Source organism: Myotis daubentonii, chromosome 4 (genome assembly GCF_963259705.1).
Source record: "Myotis daubentonii chromosome 4, mMyoDau2.1, whole genome shotgun sequence".
Lineage (NCBI taxonomy): Eukaryota > Metazoa > Chordata > Mammalia > Chiroptera > Vespertilionidae > Myotis > Myotis daubentonii.
The window spans coordinates 107,672,505-107,699,673 of NC_081843.1; the positions used below are offsets into that span (position 1 = coordinate 107,672,505).

A 27,169-nucleotide genomic window follows, 5' to 3' on the forward strand; every position below is an offset into this window, starting at 1 on the left:
CCTGGTGCAGAGGTCTGGCCGAGGTTAAAGTGGGGGTGCCCCTCTGCCTTGGGAGCACACAAGGACACACCTGTCCTTACACCTGTCCTTGAATCCAAGTGAAATAGGCACCGGTGGCCTGAAAGCTCCAGTAAACCATAGTGTGACTTAGTGCTCTTTATCAAAGAAGATTTTTTATCAACGTACACTCTCAGAAACAAACATATATATACATTTTTATGGTTAGAGGAAGTACGTTGGTGTAGGAACTTGGGAATGCAAAACCATCAGCGAAATTGGCACCTTCTTGACATTTTTATACCTCCGTGTCTGATGTGGGTGTTGTACTTTCATTGGAAATTGGCTTCCCAGGATGACCTTTCCAGATGACTCACAGGTTCCCAATGAATGTTGTACTTAATTTCAGCAGCAGGCTTCTCCTTAATAGAGAATAGAAATACTGTACCCTCTCCTATAAAGTCCTTGCTACTTTCCCTCACTATTTTAATAGAGCAAGTTTAGTGAAGTATTCAACTATAAGAAGTAAAGCAGCATCCCAATGAAAAGGCTTAGGGAAATTGGTATCAAATAGGTGTATTAATATCCATTTTATTTTTCTATAAAATCTGCATGTTGAATATGAAAAATAGCCCCTCAACCTTATAAAAAGCTATATTATTGAGTGAAGTGAAGTGGGTATCATATTGTTTTTACTTATGAAATAATTATAGAACTTTAATCGAAGGGAAACTATAATTGGAAAAAAATAAATAAAAAGCAAGAAAAAAGAGGAAGGCAAAAGATACGATACACTCTTTCCGAAAAGATTTCGCAGGTTCTTAGTTTATAGACATTCCTCTAGTCTGTAATTAAAGTTGAAGGAGACACTTCTGACTTTTGATCTCCTTTCCCCGTTTCCTTGTGTAGGAAAAGCGCCCGGAATTTCAACCTGCCCATGTGCAAAGCTGCGGGAACCACAGTGGTGGAGGTAAGCGTGGGGGTGCTCGCCGATTTCCTGGTGTTCATTTTCAACTTGATGTTGTATTATTATTAGTTCAAGAAAAAGCACAACCGTTCATTTCATTTTTCGATGACCCACAAAGACAGCCTTTCCGTTTGGGATATGGGAGGATTCGATTTGAATATACGATCGCTGAAATTTTGCTGTGATGGTTGCTTTCTGGCTGTGAGAGTCTCACCAGAATAAGATGGGACCAGCTCATGAACATCTCCGGTCCTTGGGTAAAATGCAGCTTCTCGGGTGCAGTCCCAACATGACTTTTTATAGACAGAACCCCCGGAAAATAGTTATTTGTATCAGGAGAAGTTCATTCTTACTGTGTTAGAAACTGTGGATTCTCTAGGGAAGATGGTGGTGTTGTGCGTGACATTCTTTGATTCCTGCATACAGTGGCCAGAATGGTATCTCATGGAGGCAGTACAGTGGTATTTTTGACACAATCGAATGTTACAGTTCTATTCCTCTTTTAGAAAGTAAAGTGTATTGTTTTTAAAGTGCTGGGGGATGTGGTACTTTCAACTCAGGCCTGGTGGTTTCCTGAGCAATGGCTTTGGTATAGTTTCTTCATTTAAAATAGATAATGTGGTTTGCTCTCTCTGTGTAATTTTTTTTTATATTACTTACTGAATCATTTTGATGACCTGTCATGGCACACATCTGTAAATTACTGAAGGAAGGCCTATAACGTAGCTTAAAATAATTGATGGTTTGACCCTCTTGATTTTATATACTTTTGTAAAACTGCCAAAAGTCAATATTTCTCCTCTAAGTACTGAGGGACATTAAGTATTATCCTGGATAAAGTCCTTTTTTTTTTCTTTTCTTTTTTCTTTTTTAAAATATATTTTATTGATTTTTTACAGAGAGGAAGGGAGAGGGATAGAGAGTTAGAAACATCGATGAGAGGGAAACATCGATCAGCTGCCTCCTGCACACCCCCTACAGGAAATGTGCCCGCAACCAAGGTACATGCCCTTGACCGGAATCGAACATGGGACCCTTCAGTCCGCAGGCTGACGCTCTATCCCAGTGATGGCGAACCTTTTGAGCTCGGCATATCAGCATTTTGAAAAACCCTAACTTAACTCTGGTGCTGTGTCACATATAGAAATTTTTTGATATTTGCAACCATAGTAAAACAAAGACTTGTATTTTTTTTTTTTTTTTATGGGGTAATCATGATTTTTTCTTTTTTTTTTTTTTTTTTTATTGCTTAAAGTATTACAAAGGGTATTACATATGTATCCATTTTATCCCCCCGCCCTAGACAGTCCCCTAGCCTCCCCTATCACCCAGTGTCTTATGTCCATTGGTTATGCTTATATGCATGCATACAAGTCCTTTAGTTGATCTCTTACCCCCCTACCTCCTGCCCCCCAACCCTCCCCGGCCTTCCCGCTGCAGCTCGACAATCCGTTTGAGGCAGCTCTGCCTCTGTATCTATTATTGTTCAAAAGTTTATAATGGTCTCTATTGTCCATGAATGAGTGAGATCATGTGGTATTTTTCCTTTATTGACTGGCTTATTTCACTTAGCATAATGCTCTCCAGTTCCATCCATGACGTTGCAAATGGTAAGAGTTCCTTCCTTTTTACAGCAGCATAGTATTCCATCGTGTAGATGTACCACAGTTTTCTAATCCATTCATCTACTGGTGGGCACTTAGGCTGTTTCCAGATCTTAGCTATGGTGAATTGTGCTGCTATGAACATAGGGGTGCATATATCCTTTCTGATTGGTGTTTCTGGTTTCTTGGGATATATTCCTAGAAGTGGGATCACAGGGTCAAATGGGAGTTCCATTTTCAGTTTTTTAAGGAAACTCCATACTGTCTTCCATAGTGGCTGCACCAGTCTGCATTCCCACCAGCAGTGCACAAGTGTTCCTTTTTCTCCACAACCTCTCCAGCACTTGTCGTTTGTTGATTTGTTGATGATAGCCAGTCTGACAGGTGTGAGATGGTACCTCATTGCTGTTTTGATTTGCATCTCTCGGATGATTAGTGACTTTGAGCATGTTTTCATATGTCTCTTGGCTTTCTGAATGTCCTCTTTTGAAAGGTGTCTATGTAGGTCCTTTGCCCATTTTTTGATTGGATTGTTTATCTTCCTTTTGTTAAGTTGTATGAGTTCCCTATAAATTTTGGAGATTAGGCCCTTATCAGATATGTCATTGGCAAATATGTTTTCCCACACAGTGGGTTTTCTCGTTGTTTTGTTGATGGTTTCTTTTGCTGTGCAGAAGCTTTTTATTTTGATGTAGTCCCATTTGTTCATTTTTTCTTTAGTTTCAAGTGCCCTAGGAGCTGTATCAGTGAAGAAATTGCTTCAGCATATGTCTGAGATTTTCTTGCCTTTGGATTCTTCTAGAATTTTTATGGTATCCTGTCGTACATTTAAGTCCTTTATCCATTTTGAGTTTATTTTTGTATATGGTGTAAGTTGGTGGTCTAGTTTCATTTTCTTGCATATATCTGTCCAATTTTCCCAACACCATTTATTGAAGAGACTATCTTGGCTCCATTGTATGTTCTTGCCTCCTTTGTCAAATATTAATTGAGCATATTGGTTCGGGCCGATTTCTGGGCTCTCTATTCTATTCCATTGATCTATATGCCTATTCTTGTGCCAGTACCAGGCAGTTTTGAGAACAGTGGCTTTGTAATACAACTTGATATCTGGTATTGAGATCCCACCTACTTTGTTCTTTTTCAGGATTGCTGCAGCTATTCGGGGTCTTTTTTTATTCCAGATGAATTTTTGGAAAGTTCGTTCTAGATCTCTGAAGTATGCTGTTGGTACTTTAATGGGAAGTGCATTGAATTTATAGATTGTTTTGGGTAGTATGGACATTTTGATGATGTTGATTCTACCAATCCATGAACACGGTATGTTCTTCCATCTGTTTATGTCTTCCTCTATGTCTTTTTTCAACGTCCTGTAGTTTTCTGAGTAGAGGTCTTTTACCTCTTTAGTTAAGTTTATTCCTAGGTAGCTTAGTTTTTTCGGTGCAATGGTAAACGGGATTGTTTTTATAATCTCTCTTTCTGAAAGTTCACTATTGGTGTATAGAAATGCCTCAGATTTCTTGGGGTTAATTTTGTATCCTGCTACATTGCCAAATTCATGTATTAAGTCTAGTAGCTTTTTGATGGAATCTCTAGGGTTTTGTATGTATAATATCATGTCGTCTGCAAATAAGGACAGTTTTACTTCCTCTTTTCCAATTTGGATGCCTTTTATTTCTTCTTCTTGCCGAATTGCAATGGCTAACACTTCCAGTACTATGTTGAACAGGAGTGGTGAGAGGGGGCATCCCTGTCTTGTTCCTGTTCTTAGGGGAAATGGTGTTAGTTTTTGTCCGTTGAGTATGATGTTGGCTGTGGGCCTGTCATATATGGCTTTTATTATGTTGAGGTATGATCCTTCTACTCCCACTTTGCTGAGAGTTTTTATCAAAAATGGGTGTTGAATTTTGTCAAATGCTTTTTCTGCATCAATTGATATGACCATGTGGTTTTTTTCTTTCAATTTGTTTATGTGATGTATCACGTTTATTGATTTGCGGATATTGTACCATCCTTGCATCCCTGGGATAAATCCTACTTGGTCATGGTGTATGATCTTTCTGATGTACTGCTGGATCCGATTTGCTAAGATTTTGTTGAGGATTTTGGCATCTATGTTCATGAGGGATATTGGCCTGTAATTCTCTTTCATTGTGTTGTCTTTACCTGGTTTTGGTATTAGGGTGATGCTGGCTTCATAGAATGAGCTTGGAAGTGTTCCTTCCTCTTGAATTTTTTGTAGTAGTCTGAGGAGGATAGGTTTTAGTTCTTCCTTGAATGTTTGGTAAAACTCCCCTGTGAAGCCGTCTGGTCCTGGGCTTTTGTTTGATGGAAGCTTTTTGATGACTGCTTCAATTTCTTCCATAGTTATTGGCCTGTTGAGATTTTTAGATTCTTCCTGATTGAGTTTTGGAATGCTGTATTTTTCTAGGAATTTGTCCATTTCCTCCAGGTTGTCTAGTTTGTTGGAGTAAAGCTGTCCATAGTATTTTTTAACAATCATTTGTATTTCTGTGGGGTCTGTTGTTATTTCGCCTCTATCGTTTCTGATTTTATTTATTTGGGTCCTCTCTCTCTGCTTCTTGGTGAGTCTGGCTAGAGGTTTATCAATCTTGTTTATCCTTTCAAAGAACCAGCTCTTGGTTTCATTGATTTTCTGTATTGTTTTTTTGGTCTCTATGTCATTTATTTCTGCTCTAATCTTTTTTTTTTTTTTTTTTTATTGCTTAAAGTATTACAAAGGGTATTACATATGTATCCATTTTATCCCCCCGCCCTAGACAGTCCCCTAGCCTCCCCTATCACCCAGTGTCTTATGTCCATTGGTTATGCTTATATGCATGCATACAAGTCCTTTAGTTGATCTCTTACCCCACTACCTCCTGCCCCCCAACCCTCTCCGGCCTTCCCGCTGCAGTTTGACAATCTGTTTGAGGCAGCTCTGCCTCTGTATCTATTATTGTTCAAAAGTTTATAATGGTCTCTATTGTCCATGAATGAGTGAGATCATGTGGTATTTTTCCTTTATTGACTGGCTTATTTCACTTAGCATAATGCTCTCCAGTTCCATCCATGACGTTGCAAATGGTAAGAGTTCCTTCCTTTTTACAGCAGCATAGTATTCCATCGTGTAGATGTACCACAGTTTTCTAATCCATTCATCTACTGGTGGGCACTTAGGCTGTTTCCAGATCTTAGCTATGGTGAATTGTGCTGCTATGAACATAGGGGTGCATATATCCTTTCTGATTGGTGTTTCTGGTTTCTTGGGATATATTCCTAGAAGTGGGATCACAGGGTCAAATGGGAGTTCCATTTTCAGTTTTTTAAGGAAACTCCATACTGTCTTCCATAGTGGCTGCACCAGTCTGCATTCCCACCAGCAGTGCACAAGTGTTCCTTTTTCTCCACAACCTCTCCAGCACTTGTCGTTTGTTGATTTGTTGATGATAGCCAGTCTGACAGGTGTGAGATGGTACCTCATTGCTGTTTTGATTTGCATCTCTCGGATGATTAGTGACTTTGAGCATGTTTTCATATGTCTCTTGGCTTTCTGAATGTCCTCTTTTGAAAGGTGTCTATGTAGGTCCTTTGCCCATTTTTTGATTGGATTGTTTATCTTCCTTTTGTTAAGTTGTATGAGTTCCCTATAAATTTTGGAGATTAGGCCCTTATCAGATATGTCATTGGCAAATATGTTTTCCCACACAGTGGGTTTTCTTGTTGTTTTGTTGATGGTTTCTTTTGCTGTGCAGAAGCTTTTTATTTTGATGTAGTCCCATTTGTTCACTTTTTCTTTAGTTTCAAGTGCCCTAGGAGCTGTATCAGTGAAGAAATTGCTTCAGCATATGTCTGAGATTTTCTTGCCTTTGGATTCTTCTAGAATTTTTATGGTATCCTGTCGTACATTTAAGTCCTTTATCCATTTTGAGTTTATTTTTGTATATGGTGTAAGTTGGTGGTCTAGTTTCATTTTCTTGCATATATCTGTCCAATTTTCCCAACACCATTTATTGAAGAGACTATCTTGGCTCCATTGTATGTTCTTGCCTCCTTTGTCAAATATTAATTGAGCATATTGGTTCGGGCCGATTTCTGGGCTCTCTATTCTATTCCATTGATCTATATGCCTATTCTTGTGCCAGTACCAGGCAGTTTTGAGAACAGTGGCTTTGTAATACAACTTGATATCTGGTATTGAGATCCCACCTACTTTGTTCTTTTTCAGGATTGCTGCAGCTATTCGGGGTCTTCTTTTATTCCAGATGAATTTTTGGAAAGTTCGTTCTAGATCTCTGAAGTATGCTGTTGGTATTTTAATGGGAAGTACGTTGAATTTATAGATTGCTTTGGGTAGTATGGACATTTTAATGATGTTGATTCTACCAATCCATGAACACGGTATGTTCTTCCATCTGTTTATGTCTTCCTCTATGTCTTTTTTCAACGTCCTGTAGTTTTCTGAGTAGAGGTCTTTTACCTCTTTAGTTAAGTTTATTCCTAGGTAGCTTAATTTTTTTGGTGCAATGGTAAACGGGATTGTTTTTATAATCTCTCTTTCTGAAAGTTCACTATTGGTGTATAGAAATGCCTCAGATTTCTTGGGGTTAATTTTGTATCCTGCTACATTGCCAAATTCATGTATTAAGTCTAGTAGCTTTTCGATGGAGTCTCTAGGGTTTTGTATGTATAATATCATGTCGTCTGCAAATAAGGACAGTTTTACTTCCTCTTTTCCAATTTGGATGCCTTTTATTTCTTCTTCTTGCCGAATTGCAATGGCTAACACTTCCAGTACTATGTTGAACAGGAGTGGTGAGAGGGGGCATCCCTGTCTTGTTCCTGTTCTTAGGGGAAATGGTGTTAGTTTTTGTCCGTTGAGTATGATGTTGGCTGTGGGCCTGTCATATATGGCTTTTATTATGTTGAGGTATGATCCTTCTACTCCCACTTTGCTGAGAGTTTTTATCAAAAATGGGTGTTGAATTTTGTCAAATGCTTTTTCTGCATCAATTGATATGACCATGTGGTTTTTTTCTTTCAATTTGTTTATGTGATGTATCACGTTTATTGATTTGCGGATATTGTACCATCCTTGCATCCCTGGGATAAATCCTACTTGGTCATGGTGTATGATCTTTCTGATGTACTGCTGGATCCGATTTGCTAAGATTTTGTTGAGGATTTTGGCATCTATGTTCATGAGGGATATTGGCCTGTAATTCTCTTTCATTGTGTTGTCTTTACCTGGTTTTGGTATTAGGGTGATGCTGGCTTCATAGAATGAGCTTGGAAGTGTTCCTTCCTCTTGAATTTTTTGTAGTAGTCTGAGGAGGATAGGTTTTAGTTCTTCCTTGAATGTTTGGTAAAACTCCCCTGTGAAGCCGTCTGGTCCTGGGCTTTTGTTTGATGGAAGCTTTTTGATGACTGCTTCAATTTCTTCCATAGTTATTGGCCTGTTGAGATTTTTAGATTCTTCCTGATTGAGTTTTGGAATGCTGTGTTTTTCTAGGAATTTGTCCATTTCCTCCAGGTTGTCTAGTTTGTTGGAGTAAAGCTGTCCATAGTATTTTTTAACAATCATTTGTATTTCTGTGGGGTCTGTTGTTATTTCGCCTCTGTCGTTTTTGATTTTATTTATTTGGGTCCTCTCTCTCTGCTTCTTGGTGAGTCTGGCTAGAGGTTTATCAATCTTGTTTATCCTTTCAAAGAACCAGCTCTTGGTTTCATTGATTTTCTGTATTGTTTTTTTGGTCTCTATGTCATTTATTTCTGCTCTAATCTTTATTATCTCCTTCCTTCTGCTCACTCTGGGGTTTTCTTGTTGCTCTCTTTCTAATTCTTTGAGTTGTAGAGTTAGATGATTTACTACCATTTTTTCTTGTTTTTTGAGATAGGCCTGTAGAGCTATAAACTTCCCTCTCAGGACTGCTTTCAATGTGTCCCATAGGTTTTGGATTGTTGTGTTTTCATTGTCATTAGTTTCCAGGATGTTTTTAATTTCTTCTTTGATCTCATTGGTAACCCAATCAATATTTAATAGCATGCTATTCAGCTTCCAGGTGTTTGAGTATTTTGGGTTGTTTTTATTGTAGTTTATTTCTAATATTATGCCATCGTGGTCTGCGAAGACGCTTTTTATGATTTCAATCTTCTTGAATTTGGGGATACTTTGCTTGTGACCCAATATGTGGTCTATTTTTGAATATGTCCCATGAGCACCTGAGAAGAACGTATATTCTCTGGCTTTGGGGTGCAGTGTTCTGAAGATGTCTATTAAGTCCATCTGATCTAGTGAGTCATTTAGGATTGCTGTATCTTTGCTGATTGTTTGTCTATAGGACTTATCCAGTGCTGTCAATGGTGTATTAAAGTCCCCTACTATGATTGTATTGTTGTCGATCTCTCCTTTGATATTTTCCAGGAGTTTTTTTATGAATTTGGGTGCTCCTACATTGGGTGCATATATGTTTACCAGGGTTATATCTTCTTGTTGTATTGATCCCTTTAGTATTATGAAGTGGCCTTCCTTATCTCTTGTTAAGGCCTTCACTTTGAGGTCTATTTTGTCCGATATAAGTATTGCTACCCCAGCTTTCTTTTCCTTTCCATTTGCCTGAAAGATATTTTTCCATCCTTTCACTTTCAGTCTGTGTGAGTCCCTTCTAATGAGGTGGGTTTCTTGTAGACAGCAGATGTATGGGTCATGTTTTTTTATCCATTCAGCCACTCGATGTCTTTTGGTTGGAGCATTTAGTCCATTTACGTTTAAAGTTATTATTGAAAGGTACTTGTTTGTAGCCATTTCTTTGTGTGTGTGTGTGTGTGGCTGTTTTCTTTCTGAGCTTTTTATTTCTTCTTTTTATACCAGTCCCTTTAGCATTCCTTGCATTGCTGGCTTGGTGGTGACAAACTCCCTTAGTCTTTTTTTGTCTGTGAAGCTTCTTATTTCCCCTTCAAGTTTGAATGATAGCCTTGCTGGATAGAGTATTCTTGGATTCAGTCCTTTGCTTTGCATCACTTTGTAAATTTCAGTCCATTCTTTTCTGGCCTGATGTGTTTCTGTTGAGAAGTCATTTGACAATCTAATGGGAGATCCCTTGTATGTAACTTTCCGTCTCTCTCTTGCAGCCTGTAAGATTCTCTCTTTGTCCTGAACATTTGCCATGGTGATTATGATGTGTCTTGGTGTGGGTCTTTTCGGGTTCACCTTGTTTGGGACTCTCTGGGCTTGTGTGACTTTTTTCTTCCCCACCTCAGGAAAGTTTTCTGATATTATTTCTTCGAGTAGGTTTTCTAATCCTTGTTCATCTTTCTGTTGTTCTGGTACTCCTATTATTCGTATGTTGTTTCGTTTCATGTTGTCCCAAAGCTCCCTTAGGCTCTCCTCCTGTCTTTTAATTTTTTTCTCCAATTGCAGTACATTTTGGGTGTGTTTTGCTTCCTTGTCTTCTAATTCACTTATTCGGTCCTCCGCTTCTCCTAGTCTACTGTTAATACTTTCAATGGAGTTTTTCATTGCAGCTATATCACTCTTCATTTCTTCTTGGGTCTTACTTAGGTTGTTGATTTTTTCATCTGTTTCTTCTAGCTTCTTCCATATGTTATCGATTTTTTCATCTGTTTCTTCTAGCTTCTTCCATATGTTATCGATTTTTTCATCTGTTTCTTCTTGCTTCTTGAAGAGGTTGTCGATTTTTTCCTCCATCCAGTTTATGCACTCTAGGATCCTTATTCTGAATTCTTTATCTGTCATGTTGCATGCCTCTGTATTACTTAGCTGCTTTTCTGGAGAGTCCTCCTTCTCTTTCCTTTGGGGGTTTCTTTGTCTACCCATGTTTGATCTCACTGACATATCTAGATGTTGAGTTGTTCAGTGGTTGCTCCCTTGGTGGCAGTGACTCCTTGGTCTGTGGTTGCTCTTCGGGCGGTTGTGGTAGCAGCTGCTCTTCAGTTGGCAGCAGCTCCTCTGGTGGGTGCTGTTCACAGCTGTGGTGGCTCTTCCGGCTGGTGGGGCGAGGTTTCACGTACAGCTGCTGTTCCTCAGCAGAGGATGAGGTGCTCAGGAGGTTGCTGTTGCTTGGATCTGCTGCATTGATTTAAAGGCACAAAATACAACACAACAAGGCACCACGTACCAGGCACTATACACAAATATATTCACGATATTAATAACCCCAATTAAAGGTGACCACCTGAATTAAGAGAATTAGGGGATAAGGAAGAAGGAAGAGAAAAAGATAAAAGAGAAAAAGGAAAAGAAAAGTAGGGACCAAAAAAAGGGAGTGCAAAAATGAAATTGGGAAAAAGGAAGGGGGAAAATAAAAGCGAGAAAAGAAAAGAAAAAAAAAAAAAGAGCGAAAAGAGAGAATGAAGTGGAAGAGGGAAGAGACTTTTTATATGAGGAGAATACTCCTATAGAACAGCCATTAATCCCAACAAATTCCAGCAACAGCTCCCTGGATATGAATGCAAACTAGAAACAACCAATAATATAACGATGAAAATAGAATGGTGAACACTAATCCCAAAATAAAATAAAGAAAAAATAAAATGGCACTTTAAAAAATGGTAAAATGGTAGCAGTAATAATACTGGTTAAAAATAAGAAGGTAGTAATTAAAAGGGTAAAATCAGGTGATGGAAAAAGAAGAAAAGAAAGAAAAAAAAAAAGAACAGAAAAAAAAAAATGAAAAAAAAAATTGGTTTCTTAGTTAAAAAGTGAAAAAAGAAAAAAAATTGCAGTAGTGAAGGTCCTTCGTTTCTTCTATTCTTCAGTGTGGCTCGCCTTAGACCTTCCAGGTATTCAGGAGAGTGTTGAGTTTCCCTGCGATATACTGTTCCTCTGTGTTGTAAACCACAGTCCTTATTTTAAAGCATGCCGCATTTATTTCCCAGACTGCCTTATTTTGTGTTTAGCAAAGAGTCAGTTTGTGGGTCAGCCTCTGGGTGGCAGTGTTCTGGGGTTGGCCTCTGAGGCTATAGGGCCTCTCTGTCCAGTGGAAGTTCACTGCCCAGAGCTGACTGCGTAATAGTTAGTTACCGGTGCTATGTTGTTGCTGGGATTGAAAATCCCCCTATAGGCCAGACCCTGTTAACTCCCAGGGACTGATCAGGTTATCTTAATCCTTGATCTCGTACAGGGTGGAATCTGGGTGTGGCTGTGCTCCTTGCCTGGGGGCTGGGGGGAGGAGACTCCCTCTCAGGAGCGGGTGGCTGCCCCAGCCCCTGGCTCTGGGGTGTCTCAGCACTCAATTCACTACCACCTCTCCCGGCTCCCCCTCTTTCCCCAGTCTCTCCCCAGATTCCACTCCCCAGCACACTCTCCCTCTCTTCAGCACAGGTGAGTGTCTGTATCCGAAATGTCCCATGAACAGGATTCAGTGAAAACAAACAAACAAATGCCGGCCGCGGAAACGGGGAAGGCTTGGTTTCTGTAAGCTTCTTCTCTTACCGGGACTGCATGGTCAGGTCAGCTCTTCAGGCTGCCCCCTTTAGGCTCAGTCCTCCGTGATCACAGAACCCAGCTCTCAATTCCCCTGGTGGCGCCAGGAATCCCGCGGTTCTCCTTTCCCCCGTCAGGGGCTGTGCCTGTCCCAAGGGACGCGGCTGTCTGCCACGTGGTCTCCCTCCGACTCTCTGGGCTCAGAGGTCTGGCAAACTTTCCTGCCCAAATCCCTGGTTTTTTTTTTACCTTACCAGGGGAGTTCTGCTCTTCCCGGCTGTAAACCCTCTCACCAGCTGAGCAATTTCGCCAATTCGGTGTGAGTGTTACTAGCTTCAGCTGCTCGTTCCATTTGCTCCGGGACACGACCTGGGACACGTCTGCCTATATCGCCGCCATCTTGGTTCTCAAGACTTGTATTTTTGATATTTATTTTATATATTTAATGCCATTTAATGAAGAAAAATCAACCAAAAAAATGAGTTCGTGTGTCACCTCTGATACGTGTGTCATAGGTTCGCCATCATTGCTCTATCCACTGAGCCAAACCGGTCAGAAAGTCCTTTTTTCTCCCTCCCTCCCTCTTTCTTTCTTTCTTTCTTTCTTTCTTTCTTTCTTTCTTTCTTTCTTTCTTTCTTTCTTTCTTTCTTTCTTTCTTTCTTTCTTCCTTCCTTCCTTCCTTCCTTCCTTCCTTCCTTCCTTCCTTCCTTCCTTCCTTCCTTCCTTCCTTCCTTCCTTCCTTCCTTTCTTTCTTTCTTTCTTTCTTTCTTTCTTTCTTTCTTTCTTTCTTTCTTTCTTTCTTTCTTTCATAATCTGGTTCTTTACAGCCAATTTTATTTCTTCCAAGAGCAGAAAATGACACTCAAGTATCTGAGAATCACTGCAGATGTTAGAAAGAGAGGTTCTCTTCGGTGGAAGGGAATAGGAGAGCAAATACTGTGACTGTGGCTGCAAATATGATTAAGGCCTATCCCTGATCCTGAACACACGTCTGATCTATCATCTATAGAAATAAAGCAGCATTGCAATGAAAAGATTTATGGAAATTAGTTTGAAATAGATATGTTAATAAATATCCATCTTATTTTTCCTGTCAGCACCAGGCTGTCATTAGGATCCCTTTAATACAGTCCTACTGACAGCCACTCCCAGTAGACTAACCTGCACTGTCCAACATGGGAGTTCCTAGCCACATGTGACTCTACAATTTAAATGTATGACAATGAAATAAGTAAAAATTGGTGTCACTTCAGCAGCCACATACGGCTCCTGGCTACTGTGTTGATCAGTGCAGATAGGAAAACGTCTGTGGGACAGCACTTAATTAGAAGGATCAAGGTGAACTCTAATGTGTCATGGTACTTTAGGAATATAAGCAAAACAGCTCCCCAGACAGTAGATTGTTGTTGGCATGGCCTTCTGCATGCTCATGGTAGAAGGTTCACGTGTTGGTAGGTTGAATTGTAAGAACTCGAAAGTAGGACATAGCTTGGAATCTGGAATGATGAGTAGATTGGGTATTTTCTGATACGAAAAGTCTATTTTGACTTTGTGACTTTGGATTATTCTGAGTATAGTGGACAACCTGGACCCCAGCTCCTCTTGCTATGTCCCGTGCACCCCAGGGTTGGCCGCCAGGGTTCCATAACCCTTCCCTCTAGCCCTGTCCTGCTCTCCTGTATAGTGGCCCTGGCATGACGGTGATTCTGACCTGGTCTCTGAAGTGTGGTATTTAAGAGGAATCTTCAGAGAGCATCAATTATACACATGTTCTTCTGCCTGTGAAATATTAACAATAATAATAGCTACTATCAGCAAGTATTTAGTATAGATTAGTCACTGCTGTATTTTTTGTGTACATTATTGTTTGAATCCTCACAATAGTCCTGTGAGGTGAGGTAGGAGCCATTATTATCCCTGTTTTACAGATGAGGACTGAATACACAGAAAGATTAAGTTACACACATGATGTCACACAGCTACATGGAGCTTGGCTGGAACCCTAGAGAGATTATCCCAGGGTGTCTGCTTTTTTCCCATTACTTTATGAAGTACTCTCAAATCATCATAAGTGGGTGATGTTTCAAACTTTTTAAAGATCAAAAATCTGGAGGTAGCCCATTTCAATGCTAACTGTTGGAATCAAGCAGAGAGGGAGATTTTTTGACCAATATATTCCTCTATGCCATAGAGTCTATGGGTCCCTTCAGTCTTTCTTCTAGATTCTGTTTATTCTATTGTGGAGCCTCTTTAAACGTTGCAGTTTTCCACAAATTTCCCTAAACATGGTGATTGGCTGACTATTCCGAGACGGCAGTATCGGAAGCAGTGGGAACTGACAGTGACGACACCCTACGTCTCAGACAGGGCTTTGTTGTAGAACTCTTAGCGTATCTTCTTTCTCTTATAGATGAGGAAGGACATGGAGGACTTTCCAGGAGCAGATCTGGGTTAGAGCCTGTCTCCTGAAGCCACTGCCACTCCACAGTGCTGCGTCTTCCCACCTTTCCCCTGTCACTTGAGACTTAAGGAGGTTAGAACTATAAGTATATAAATATTAGAGATGATTCCCTTAGACATCTTAAAATGTTTTGGACTTAGAAGTAGGGTGGCAAAGGAATATACACTCTGTCACTTGCTTTAAAAACATTGTTTTTATTGATTTTAGAGAAGGGAAGGGAGAGGGAGAGGGAGAGGGAGAGGGAGGGGGAGGGAGAGGGAGAGAGAGAAACATTGATGCGAGAGAGAAACATTGATCTGTTGCTTCCGATACTCACCTGGGCATGTGCTCTGCCAAGAATCGAACCAGCAACATTTCAGTGCCTGGGACGTCACTTAACCTACTGAGCCATACCAGCCAGGGCTGTCTCTTAAAACCTGTAGCCATCCGCACGCCTCGCCACAAGGTTGTGACATAGCAGATGCTGGCTGTGTCGTTCTTCCCCTCTTAAGGAACCGGTAGTTACTTGGGAAAAATAAGTACAAGTGGGTGGACACACTGGCTCCCACGCCAGAAAGATGCTTCTCTTTTTAGGCCAGACACTGCTATTTCTGGACCTCCCTCTGAGTGGGTGAAGTCTGTGCTGATGAACTTCACAAGGCAGCCGGGAGCAGCTTGGGAGCGTCTGGGTGTGTAATAAGCAGAGCCAGACTGTCGAGCCTGCCCAGGGGAATTCATTTGGCTTCGGGAGGACTCCTGTTACCTACCCTCACTTCCTGCGCCTCCTGCCTGTCTCCTGGGTGCATATTCCACCATCCTCGTTTTCTTGGAGAAGCGATCTGTTTCTACATTTTTTATTAAAAAAGCAACTTATAATAGAAAGCCTGCAGGGAGGGACAGGGTGCTTCACTCAGGAGACTGTTGACACTGTGTCTCTTGCGAGCAGCCCGTCCTGCCTTTGCTGTCAGCGGAGGTCATCTGACTCTGCCATCTGACGCTGCCGGCGACCAAACCACCCAGCGACTTCATCCTGCTTGTGCCTGGCTGGTGGTAGAAGAGAGCAACGTTTTCCCAAAGCCTTTTTATATCCTGGCTAATTTCAGCTTTTAGTTAAAATCAGGGTATTCATGATCACAACTTCAATAAAGTTATTTTATTTATATTACTAGAGGCCCTGTGCATGGACATCGTGCACGGGATGCACCCTCTCCAATCCGGGACCCTTCGGGGGATGTCCGACTGCCAGTTTAGGCCCAATCCCGCATAAAGTTATTTTATTTATATTATGATATATTTATATATTTGCATATTTGCTTGTGAAAGCATGATTTCTGTGATATGTAATATACACACATGAGGTGCTTGGTGCCCACAACTAGTAAGTACATGGAGTCCGTGTGAGTTGGGAAGCATCATAATGAATTCAACACTGTGAACCCACCTGACGTGAGAAGGAGAGGATGGTCCACACTCATTTTCATCTGCCTCTCTCCCCTGCAGAGATAACCACTAGCAGGAATATTGTGCTCATCGATCCCTTGCTTTAAATTAAAACAAAAAACTCTAAGTCATAAGGTCTGGACATATTTTCCATATTGATATCTTAAGCTGTTTTTTGTCATGAGAGCCAAGCTGTGGGAATGATGGCTTCTGTGTTCTGTACCAACGGCTGCCACCTGCCACCTCTCTGTGCGGATTAACCAGGGGGAAGGATTAGGGGGACATCTGCCAGCCTGCTGAGCAGAGACGTGTTGTTTCTGATTGGTGGGTGAGGAGAGAAGACAGTTAAATGACATTAAACCTTTTCTTTATAATGTTTACTTGAAGGATGGTGAACATCCACTGTAGTAATCAGAGTGTAATGAACCCTCTGAGCTAGTCCCCCAGCTCCGGTGTCTGCTAATCTACAGTCACTCCTGCCCCATCTATACAACCCTAGCTCATTCTTTCTCCTCCTCTATTATTTTTTAACTCTGTTTCTTTTAATGGATTTCAGGGAGGAAGTGAGAGTGAGAGAGATATAAAATCATCAATGAAGAGAGTGAGTCATTGATTGGCTGCCTCCTGCACCCCCCCCCCCCCCCGCCTTACTGGCGGTTGAGCCCTCAACCCAGGAATGTTCCCTGACCAGGAATCAAACTGTGACCTCCTGGTTCATGGTTGTTGCTCAACCACTGAGCCACACTGACGGGGCATCCTTTATTATTTTTTAACAAGCACCGGATGTTATAACTCAACGACTTTTTAAGGAAAGTTCAATGAAGCTCAGAGATTCTAGTGTGCCCGGCACTGTTCTGGGTTCTGCAGGTACAGCAGTGACCAAAACAGTGAAACATGACGTTCTGCCATGAGATACAATGAATAAGTAAAATATATGTGGATTAGATATTGATTAAATGTTAAAGAGGACAAACAAAGCAGAAAGGGGTCTAGGAAATGTCAGGAGAAGAAACTGAAATTTTGGGCAGGGTGCTCAGTAACAGGTCTCATGAGATGACTGAGTAAAGACCTCAGGGAATCAAGGAAGCCTGATGGGTACCTGAGACAGGCAGCCATCTGGCCAGTAGGACCGGGGAGGGTCTCAAGAGAAAAGATTGGGGCAGGAGCCTTCCTGGTGGGTTTGAAAAATCGGCCGACACCCTCCTTTCTTCAGTGCGAGGTGGTTGCCTGTGGATTCTTACATGAGGCTAACTTTCTTGAGAGTTACGGCTACATCTTCTTCCGAGGCTATGTGAAATACAATTCATATTTTTAGTTCATTTTGCAGTTGTTCCCAAGAGATGGTTAAGCCTAGATCTGACTTTAAAACTGGATGAGTGAAGCATGTGGTTTTGAGATTGGAGCGTCCTGGCCTTTGTGCCTCTCAGGCCCTGTTTGGAGAACTTGACGTTGGTAACTCCTCATGAATAGTTCAGCAGAAGTGTTGGAAGGGGCTGTCATTTCCCTCTCCAGTGGAAGGGGGAGCACAGTGGATTTTCACCCCAGGACTCAGTCCTGTCAGTGGATCCTGTGAACGTTTAATCTCCACCAAGCAGGCCAATTACTGTTTGTGTTTTAGAGACTTTGGTTATCTGCCCTCCTGCTTTAGAGAAAATGACAATGCCTAAAGGATAAACCTAATTCCTTCCCTCTTAAATTTCTTTCATTTCTAATCTTCAGAGTGCTAATGCCTTATGATATTGCAGTTTCGGAAGCATGAAACTCAAAATTTTTCCAAGAGAGACAGTAAGAGGGGAAAAAAGTGTAAACAGGAAAAAATTTAAAGCTTCTATACACTTAAAAGAAATACTTCCAGCCACGTCAAAAGACAGATTCAGTTTCAAGCACACACATCCATTTACAGGCAACTGCTGCTCAGACCCGTATGGAATTTATTCACACACACGATTCTCTGATTGGCATGTGGAGACATAATATTTATGAGAACTTGGCTGAAATGTCAAATTTGACACTCGGGGTAAAGCCCAATATGTTAAATGCCCTTCACCGCACTTTTGTATTTACCTGGTAAAGCTCCCCACTTCAGTTAGTTAGTTAGTTGGTTAGAATGAGGAAGACTGACCAGAAACTGTTTATCCCAGTTCTCTTTACTTCATCCATGTGGGCCTGTTGAGTTCAACACTCCCCAGTTTTTTTTTTTGTTTTTTTTTTAAGGGGTGAGAGTGCTGTTTGATACAATACAAAAGGAAGGAACACCCTCTTCCCACCTACCTTGGGAGTCCTTGATCCTAAGACAGAGTACAGTCACCTTTTTAAGTGTTAAATTTTGGGATGGATGTAGTGAGTGATGGATGTCATTTGTATTCACTGATTCTTAGATCCGTTAACATATGTAATATCTTTAATTTACATTTCTTTGTCTTACCGTTTTCCAGTTATAAGATTTTATTCATGTTTTTTAATTAATTACTCTGAAAAAGCAATCTATAATTATTGTGCCTTAAAGTTAGCCAGATATAGAATTCTTTGACAGATGATAATATCCTTATACAACCTAAAGCTAAATGAAGTGATTGATTCTACTTATTTCAAAATATTGAAGTATTTAAAGACTTTATTTCCTTAAATTTTCATCACATGCAACATTGGTTTAAAACTATTTGAATGCTAATGAAGATGTATTTAATGAAGACACATTGTAGTTGAGTATTTTGGCAAAATGACTATATCAGTCATCATATTACTATTGTGTTGATATTTGCTGTTTCTACCAAACAGCAGTAAATATAAAAAACATGGACTCGGTGAATGTCCAGTGTTAATTTTACTGCATTTTTGGTATACTCTTGTCGATTGCTCAATATAATTCTTAGCTTAGTGACCTTTCACATCCTGAATAATAGCAGAATAGAAATATGGTTATTGATGATAAAAGTCTATCAAATCAAGTACTAATCCTGACATTTTATTTCTTGTTGCTTGGTAACAATGCAGCAACTGTGTGAGAGAGTTCCATTATCTCAGGTACAATGGACTCATTGCGTTGTGAAGCAGAAATACCAATTACATCAAGTCATTTGTATGCCATTATCCTTACAGAATTTTGGTGCTATTTTTCATTGTTAGTTCAGGGATCCTAAAAGAAAGTCTTTTTAATAACATACATCCCTCTCTTTTGATGGATTGGTGGATTTGATTCCAGCTATTTTTGGCTTTTGGGCTTTGTCTCTATAATTTATGAGGTTTCACACATTTGTGTTTTGTCAACCCGAATTGTATTAATTGAGGCTTCTAAATTTCATTGTAAATATATACATTACAAGTGATGCTTCATTAGTTCTGAGCGAACATCTTTTATCCTTGACCACCCAGGGTTGGAGGAGGAAAAATATCTGGGCAGAATTTTTAGCCTCATGAAAAATAAGGCCTGTTCTCCAGCCTCCTCTGATATAGGCATTCCTGGTTTTAGTGCCTGCTTCAGGGAGAGGAAGCCTGTGGAACCAGTGTGATTCATTTGGAATGAAAGGCTTTCATGTTGTGTATTGCTGTATGTTCTGTATGTACTGTTAGCTTACAGTTGTTATTATTTATGAAAATGTTGGTAAACTATACCCCATGGCCTGCTTTTGTACTGCTTAGGAGCTAAGACTATGTCTCAGTGGTTGAGCATCAGCCCATGAACCAAGAGGCCGCTGGTTTGATTCCCAGTCAGGGCACATGCCTGGGTTGTGGACTCGATTCCCAGTAGGGGGCATGCAGGAGGTGGCCAAACAATGTTTTTTTTCCTCTCATCAATGTTTCTATCTCTCTATCCCTCTCCCTTCCTCTCTTTCTAAAAATCTATAAAAACATGATTTTTAAAGAGAAAAAAAATGTATATGTGACATAGGCAAGCCTGTAGCTCAGAGAGCCTAAAATATCATCTGGGCCTTTACAGGAAAAGTTTACAGGTCCTTGATTTAAAGCTTAATTTCCATTTCTGTAATCTGAATAGATTAAATGTCAATGCAGTGTTATTTTTTTAAAGAACCAATGAACTTAAGTAGAACCAAAATAAAATAAGTAGTTTGAAGAGAATGAAAAAACTAAACCAAATAATAAAAGAAGAAAGGGTGTAAAATAAGTGAAATGATTACAATTTGGCAGGCCTGTTTTGGGGGCAACCTTGAAGAAAGGAAGAGTATAGATGGCAAGTTGTTTGTGCACCCACAGTTTCTTTAACATCTCAGTGCCTTTGTTAGTCATTCTGATTTTAATGTAATTGCCTAGTGATGGACATTTTATTAGGAGCAAATTGCTTTTTCTTGCCTATTGACCTGATCTTGTACTTGAGAGCCATTCTTTCCTGTACACAAATGCTCAGCCAGGTGAATGTGGCTTCCTGTGTGATGGCGTGAGTTCTCCAACCCGACCGGGGTCCAGCATGTGGCTGCAGTGCCTGCTGGCTGGCAGTTTCCAGGGTGGGAGTCATCCTAAGTCCCTGGGGTCTGGAAGGCCTTTACAACCCCGATTGTCATGTCCTCTGCAGCTGTACCCTCCACATCCTGGAGAGAGGGAGGAGGAAGAGGAGTAGAGAGACTTTGGGCCTGGTGAGGCGGATTTCTCAGCCTTCTCTAGACCGTGGCTTTTAGAATCCTATTTTCTTTTCAGTCAGAAACACATTTGTAAGATTTATCTGGTTATTTTTTATTTGTTGTCACGGTAAAGCCTAAAATCAGGAAGTTAGCCATGGTCCCCAGCCTAGCATGGTCCTCTTTTGGCATCAGTCCTCGTAAGCCCTACAAACCAGCTGGATATGATGAGGAACCAAAGCTGATTATTTTGGCTAGATTCATTTAACTCCCCTTGTAAACAAAGGCTCAGAAAACTCCACACTTGAGCACCCTTCCTACGGTAGCATGCATTTCCTATTACTTTGTATGATGTGTTTCAAAGCATTTTTCGTATTATATTAACTCATTTGATTCTCTTAATCATAAGGTGAGATGTGAGGAGAATCCGTTTTATTACAATATGACAAGTGAGAAAACTGAGACCTGGATGAGTTTCTGGGACTAGAACACAGGAAATTGAGTGGCTTAATGACAAGGACACCTGGAAGAGCTGGTTAAGTCCTGGCTCCATCTGCCACTGACATGCCCAGACAACACCAGGTCTTTGTTGCTGTGATGCTCATCAGTAAGAATTGCAAAACTCTGAACATGCAGGCAGGTAGCTCTGTGGGCTGTTACAGAAGCTTGGACTTTTTTTAGTGCAAATGAAAGGGTCATGATTTTAGTTTCGGTGTCTTGTGTGGAATGGGTTTTATGGTGGCATAAGGGAGGCCAGGTGGCCAGTGGTCCAGGCAAGCAGGAATGGTGGCTTGGACTCCAGTGGAATGGAGGTGAGGAAGGGGAGTGGGATTGAGGTATAGGCAATATTTTGGAAGAGGACTCCATCAGACTTGCCCATGCCTTGGATGTGGGGTGTAGGGGTGGAGGAAGGGCAGAGATTAAAATGACTCCCAGGCCTGACTTGAGCAATGGAGTGTCACCTACTGAGATGGGACCTGGGAGGAAGAGCCTTGCAGGAGAAGGGAGGGGAAGGGGAGCTCTTAGGCACTCAAGTGATGATGTTGCAGGCCTGGGCAGACATGCGTGTGTAGTGCCTGGAAGAGAGGTCTGAAAGGGGTTATGTAATTGGGACTAATCCACATGTGTTTGATAAGTTAGAGTCACGGAAGGGAAAAGACCACTTAGAGCAGTGGTTCTCAACCTTCCTCATGCCAAGACCCTTTAATACAGTTCCTCATGTTGTGGTGACCCCCAACCATAAAATTATTTTCGTTGCTACTTCATAACTGTAATGTTGCTACTGTTATGAATCGTCATGTAAATATCTGATATGCGGGATGTATTTTCATTGTTACAAATTGAACATAATTAAAGCATAGTGATGAATCACAAAAACAATACGTAATTATATAGGTGTTTTCCGATGGGCTAGGTGACCCCTGTGAAAGGGTCATTCGAGCCCCAAAGGGGTCGCGACCCACAGGTTGAGAACCGCTGATATATGTGTTTTGTTTTCTGATGGTCTTAGGCTACCCCTGTGAAAGGGTCATTCAACCCCCAAAGGGGTCGAGACCCACAGGTTGGCAACCCACAGGTTGAGAACCACTGACTTAGAGAAAGAGGTCCCAGGAGTGAGTCTGGAGGTCAGTATATTTCTTTCTTTTTTTCTTTTTTTGTGTGAATAGAACCTGAGATTAATAATAACATTTTTATCTCTCACTAGAATTGTGACCTTGGACAAAGTACTTTAGAATCCCAGCTTCTTTGTAGCACCTGCTACTTGCTTTTATTTCTCAGGTCTATTTTGAGCACCAGTGGGATAGGGCGTTTGAATGCATTTTTCTAAAGCTCTGGAGTGCTGTGTTCTCACCTTGGTCCCTCCTGCTGCTTTGGTTAATAAACCTCAGAGGACTGCTATTGTTCTCACTGACCCAATAATGATGCCTGCAGAACTATGTAAAGGGTGGCAGCTAGCAAGGCACACCCTCCCCAGCCTTCCCTGTCTTCTGAAGTTCTCCAGGTCCAAGGGAATGGAGATTCTATACACCCCCCCCCCCAGTAATAAAACTTACTGTTTTATATAAAAACTAACCTACATGATGTTTTAATATATTGTCAGCTTCGTCAGTAAATTACCTAATATTTAAAGCCCATCAAAATCAATCTAAATATGTTGAACTCCTATATTATGCAAAACCTATGATAACTTTTGAGGGGAGCACTATGACATCTTGTTCCCTCTTAGATACTATTTTCTTATACTATACATAAGCCCAATTAAAAATTTAATTTTTAAGTTAAGCACAGTAAGAGGTTATCAACAATAATAGCAAAATAGAAGTTATAACAATATACTGTAACAATATAATGTGAATATGTCATTATTAAATAAAATAAGGGTGACTTGAACACAAGCAGTGTGATACTTGGACTGTGGAACTGATCACCAGGACAGCTACTAAGCGACTAGCAGGCAGCCAGCATATAAGCTTATAAAGTGTGGAGGTGCTCATGGCCCAGGCGGGATGGAGCCGGGCCGTGTGAGATTTCATCATGCTACTCAGAATGGCATACAATTTAAACTTATTAGTTGTTTATTTCTGGAATTTTCTATTTAATATTTTCAGACCGTGTACCCTAAAACATTGGCGACCTCTCTCTGTTGTCATATTTTAAATAAACCACTAGTCAGTTAGCTATGTGTCTTTTTTTTTTGTACTTTGGTTTGAAAGATTCAGAGATTCTGGTTTGGGATGAAAACCAAAGTTTGTCTCCTAATGAAACCTGCTCCTACTGAATATCCATTTTGACTTTATTGGAGTGAAAATAACATTTGTTACTCTTCTGGGAAGAAGAGAAATGAAATGAACAAAGAGATATCCATTGATGATTTATGTTTAACCACGAGTACACCACTGCCTGCAAACAAAGGGTCTAAAAATAGGTATTTTTCCGTATTTCCTTAGGATGAAGCACACTGTTACCCAGAAACACAATCAGTCTGCAGGTGTGTTTTCACTGCTTCCTTGCAAAGGCTTTGTCCCATTGAGTGTTCAGTCTCATGAAAAACGATGTCTTATTTTGTTTGTTTTTAGATGAAATAGTTTGAAATATTTGGTTAATTTGGGAAAAACAGTGAAAGATTAGAAACCAAGAATGACTCAACTGTTAGGAAGTCAATAGTCTTTGACTCTGTGGTTCATTCCATGAAGAACTCAAGACCATTCGTATCCAAGAATATAGGTCACCTCTCCGATTTGGCTTCTGAAACTTACCATTAATGCACAATGTCTGTGTCACTGAATGACCAAGTCCACATTCAATTCCTTTGAAGAGAATCTTAAGTCCAAGCCTTATAGAAGGGAAATTAAACAGAGGTGTGAAGAAATCTAGTGCCTCTTCTGTGCTCTATGTGAAAAGGAGCTGGGTCGTTCAAAGAAGGAGGAGGAGGAGGAGTTTTAAAGAAACTATTTAGTTTTCTTAAATAATTTGCTAAAGGGATTAAAGTTTTGCCTTGCATTGTAAAAAGGTTCTTTTCAATTATAATTTCACTTTTAAAATTTTAAGCTTTGCTGGCACAGACAAAACTCAGGGAAGAAAAATTCACCATTACCAAACTCGGATGACTACAGGTTGACTCTAAAAAGCTATAGGATTAAGGCTGTTGAGTTTTTTTTTCCATATAATTTAAATTTCTCTCAAATTGAAGAATTTGCACAGCTCATTAATTTTGAGAATTGATAAAAAAGAAGTATTTTAGCTACTGTTTTATTTATAGATTTTTTTCTTAATGCTTTGGCAATATGTTTGTACCCAAGAAGTTTTCAGTTATTTTTCCTCTTTGTCGGTTCATGTTTTTAGTCTACCAACTATTTTATGTGTGTATTAAAGAGGACTAGGTTTTATAAGGAGATAGGAAAACTTTTCATGAAATTAATTCCCATAAAATAAGGGTAGTAAAATGCTCCAAGAATAATGGATACAACTGAAGTATACCCTACACAGAGTGCAAGAGACTCTACAAATTGAAATATTGGCGAGGTGAAAGTTATAGCCAGATTTAATGAAAATCACAACAACAATAGTGACAAGTACTATTTATACCATGCACTTATGTGCAAAGCATTTTAAGTCACTAATTATAATAACCGATGAGGTAGGTTTTATTATCTTTTTTTTAAAGATTTTTTTAAAAAAATTGATTTTTAGAGACAGAGGAAGGGAGAGGGAGAGAGAAACATGTATCGGCTGCTCCATACATACCCCGTCCTGGGGTTGGAGCCTGCGACCCAGGCATATGCCCTGACCGGGACTCAACTGGCCACCTTTTTGTGCCTAGGATGAATCCCAACCAGCTGAGCCACACAAACCAGAGGTTTTTTTTTTTTTTTTTATCTTTACAAGAGAGGAAAGAAGAATAAGGAACAATTTATGTAAATGAAGCTAGTAAGAGGGAGAGTTAAGATCGAGACCCATTTCTTTCTGCCTCCAGAATTCAAGTTTTTAAGCACAAGGGAATAATGGTAGGTGCCTTTTGCTTTACACTTTTCAGTATTCACATCCTATCTAATAAAAGAGAAACATGGTAATTGGCGTACGACCGATACCCTTTTCATTGGCTAATCAGCGAGTTATGCAAATTAACTGTCAGCCAAGATGGCGGCTGGCAGCCAGGCAGCTTGAAACTAACATGAGGCTTGGTTGCCTCAGTGACGGAGGAAACCAACGTTCCCCGCCTGTCGCTGCAGGCCTCTGAGCGGGCAGTTTAAGAAACATTGTAACGAATACCACCCGACTTCAGCCAGCAGATTGGCAACATTGTAAGCAAAGGCCAGAAACCTACTTTCAGCCGGAGGCCTAAGAGCTGGAGCCAAGCCTCAAGCTAAAGCTGGCCCAGAATTAAAAAAAAAAAAAAGGAAAAAAGGAGCGTTTGGGAGTTCAGTCACCCCCAGCCTGAAAACAGCCCTCAGCCCCTCACCCAGACTGGCCAGGCACCCCAGTGGGGACCCCCACCCTGATCCAGAACACCCTTCAGGGCAAACCAGCCGGCCCCACCCATGCACCAGGCCTCTACCCTATATAGTAAAAGGGTAATATGCCTCCCGGCACCGGGATCAGCGTGACAGGGGGCAGCGCCCAAACCCCCTGATTGCCCTGCGGCTCTGTGTGTGACAGGGGGCGGGGCCACAACCTCCCTATCCACCCTGCTCTGTGTGTGACAGGGTGCAGCGCCCAACCCCCTGATCGGCCCTGCTCTGTGCGTGACAGGGTACAGAGCCCCAACCCCCCTGATGGGCCCTGCTCTGTGTGTGACAGGGGGTTGCTCCACAACCTCCCCATCGACCCTGCCTTGAGTGTGACAGGGGGCGGCGCCCCAACTCCCCAATCAGCCCTGCTCTGAGCCCGACCAGGGGCTGCACCTAGGGATTGGGCCTGCCCTCTGCCACCCGGGAGCAGGCCTAAGCCAGCAGGTCGTTATCTCCCGAGGGGTCCCAGACTGCTAGAGGGCACAGGCCAGGCTGAGGGACCCCCCCTCCCCCCCCCCCCGAGTGCACAAATTTTTGTGCACCGGGCCTCTAGTTTTTAATATAATTTACTATCTCTTTACTGGCAGGGTCATAGACATCTAGCTAATTGAATTTTTCAGTCAACTAAGTGTAGCTCCAGGACAATGTTAATACTTCCATAAACACAAAATTAAAAATCATTCAGTAACATTAACCTCTTAAAACTTATAAAATAAAATGATCTAGAAGCTATAAAATGAGAACCTTCCTGCATAGAACCAAGGGCCTTGAGGGGGGAAAAAATGGAATTGGGGGTGTCTCTTGTCTTGATTTCTTTAATTTGTTTTTTTAAAAAATAAAATCTAGGGCCACATTGTATATATATTTTTTCATTAAGCAGAACATTAAGGTTTTTTTTGGAGTTTACTAAATATTCACCCAAAAGGATATTTGGTAGTTATACTCAATTTATATTAACAGCTCTCTACTGTTGGACTTCTATGTTGTTTTTTATCTTTCCCGATTATTAATAATGCTTTAGTGAGAATCCTTATTCCTGTGCATGTCTATTTTCTGTGACAAAATTTCTAGAAGTGGATTTTGGGTTGTGTACATCAACATTTTACAAACTTTCAATAAATATTGCTAAATCGTTCCCCACAAAGGTAATTTCAATTATAACCCCGTAATAACATATGAAAGTAGATGGATATTATACTTAAATTTTTTTGATAATTTGCTAGGTGAAAAATGCTGTCCTATTGTTTTAATTTGCATATCTTTCATGACCGAGGGAGTTAAATATTGATTGGCTGTTTGTATTTCTTTTGTGGTTTTATATGTTGCTGTAAGTATTACTCTAGTTATTTTTATAGGAATCCATGTCTCTAGTATTTCACTCCCAGGTGTTCTTGAGTCTTCCACGTAGATGAGGAGCTGTGTGAGGGGGAAAGGGAGGATGGTGGTGATGTGTGCTCTGGAGCTCGGGTCTCTGAGTTCGAACCCAGCCTCTTGGGGGATTCCCCACCCTGGGCCTGAACTTGATCTGCTGTGCTAGTAGACTAGATAAGGAAGAGCATTTTGAAACCCGCAGCAGAACCCAGTTGAGGAAGTAAAGATGGGTAAGGCTCCCCAAGAGAAGGTAACCGTGATTGGCAGCTATCCCCACAGAACCCATTCCTAAAATAAGGCGTGAGTCAGTTGCTCTGTTGATTCA

The 27,169-nt window shown here is 40.8% G+C and overlaps 1 protein-coding gene and 1 long non-coding RNA gene across 3 annotated transcripts in view; both read left to right on the forward strand.

Annotated features, from left to right (window-relative positions):
• OXCT1 (3-oxoacid CoA-transferase 1) overlaps positions 1–27,169 on the forward strand; it is a 130,386-nt gene that overhangs the window by 27,803 nt on the left and 75,414 nt on the right. For both annotated transcript variants that reach the window (XM_059694861.1, XM_059694862.1), the window contains exon 7: positions 907–967. In XM_059694861.1, coding sequence (XP_059550844.1) covers positions 907–967 — 61 coding nt within the window. The remainder of the gene's footprint in view (positions 1–906; positions 968–27,169) is intronic.
• On the forward strand, positions 13,778–15,615 carry LOC132232459 (uncharacterized). Its single transcript, XR_009452430.1, has 2 exons — positions 13,778–14,546; positions 15,400–15,615. It is a non-coding gene; the product is annotated as an uncharacterized LOC132232459 (long non-coding RNA).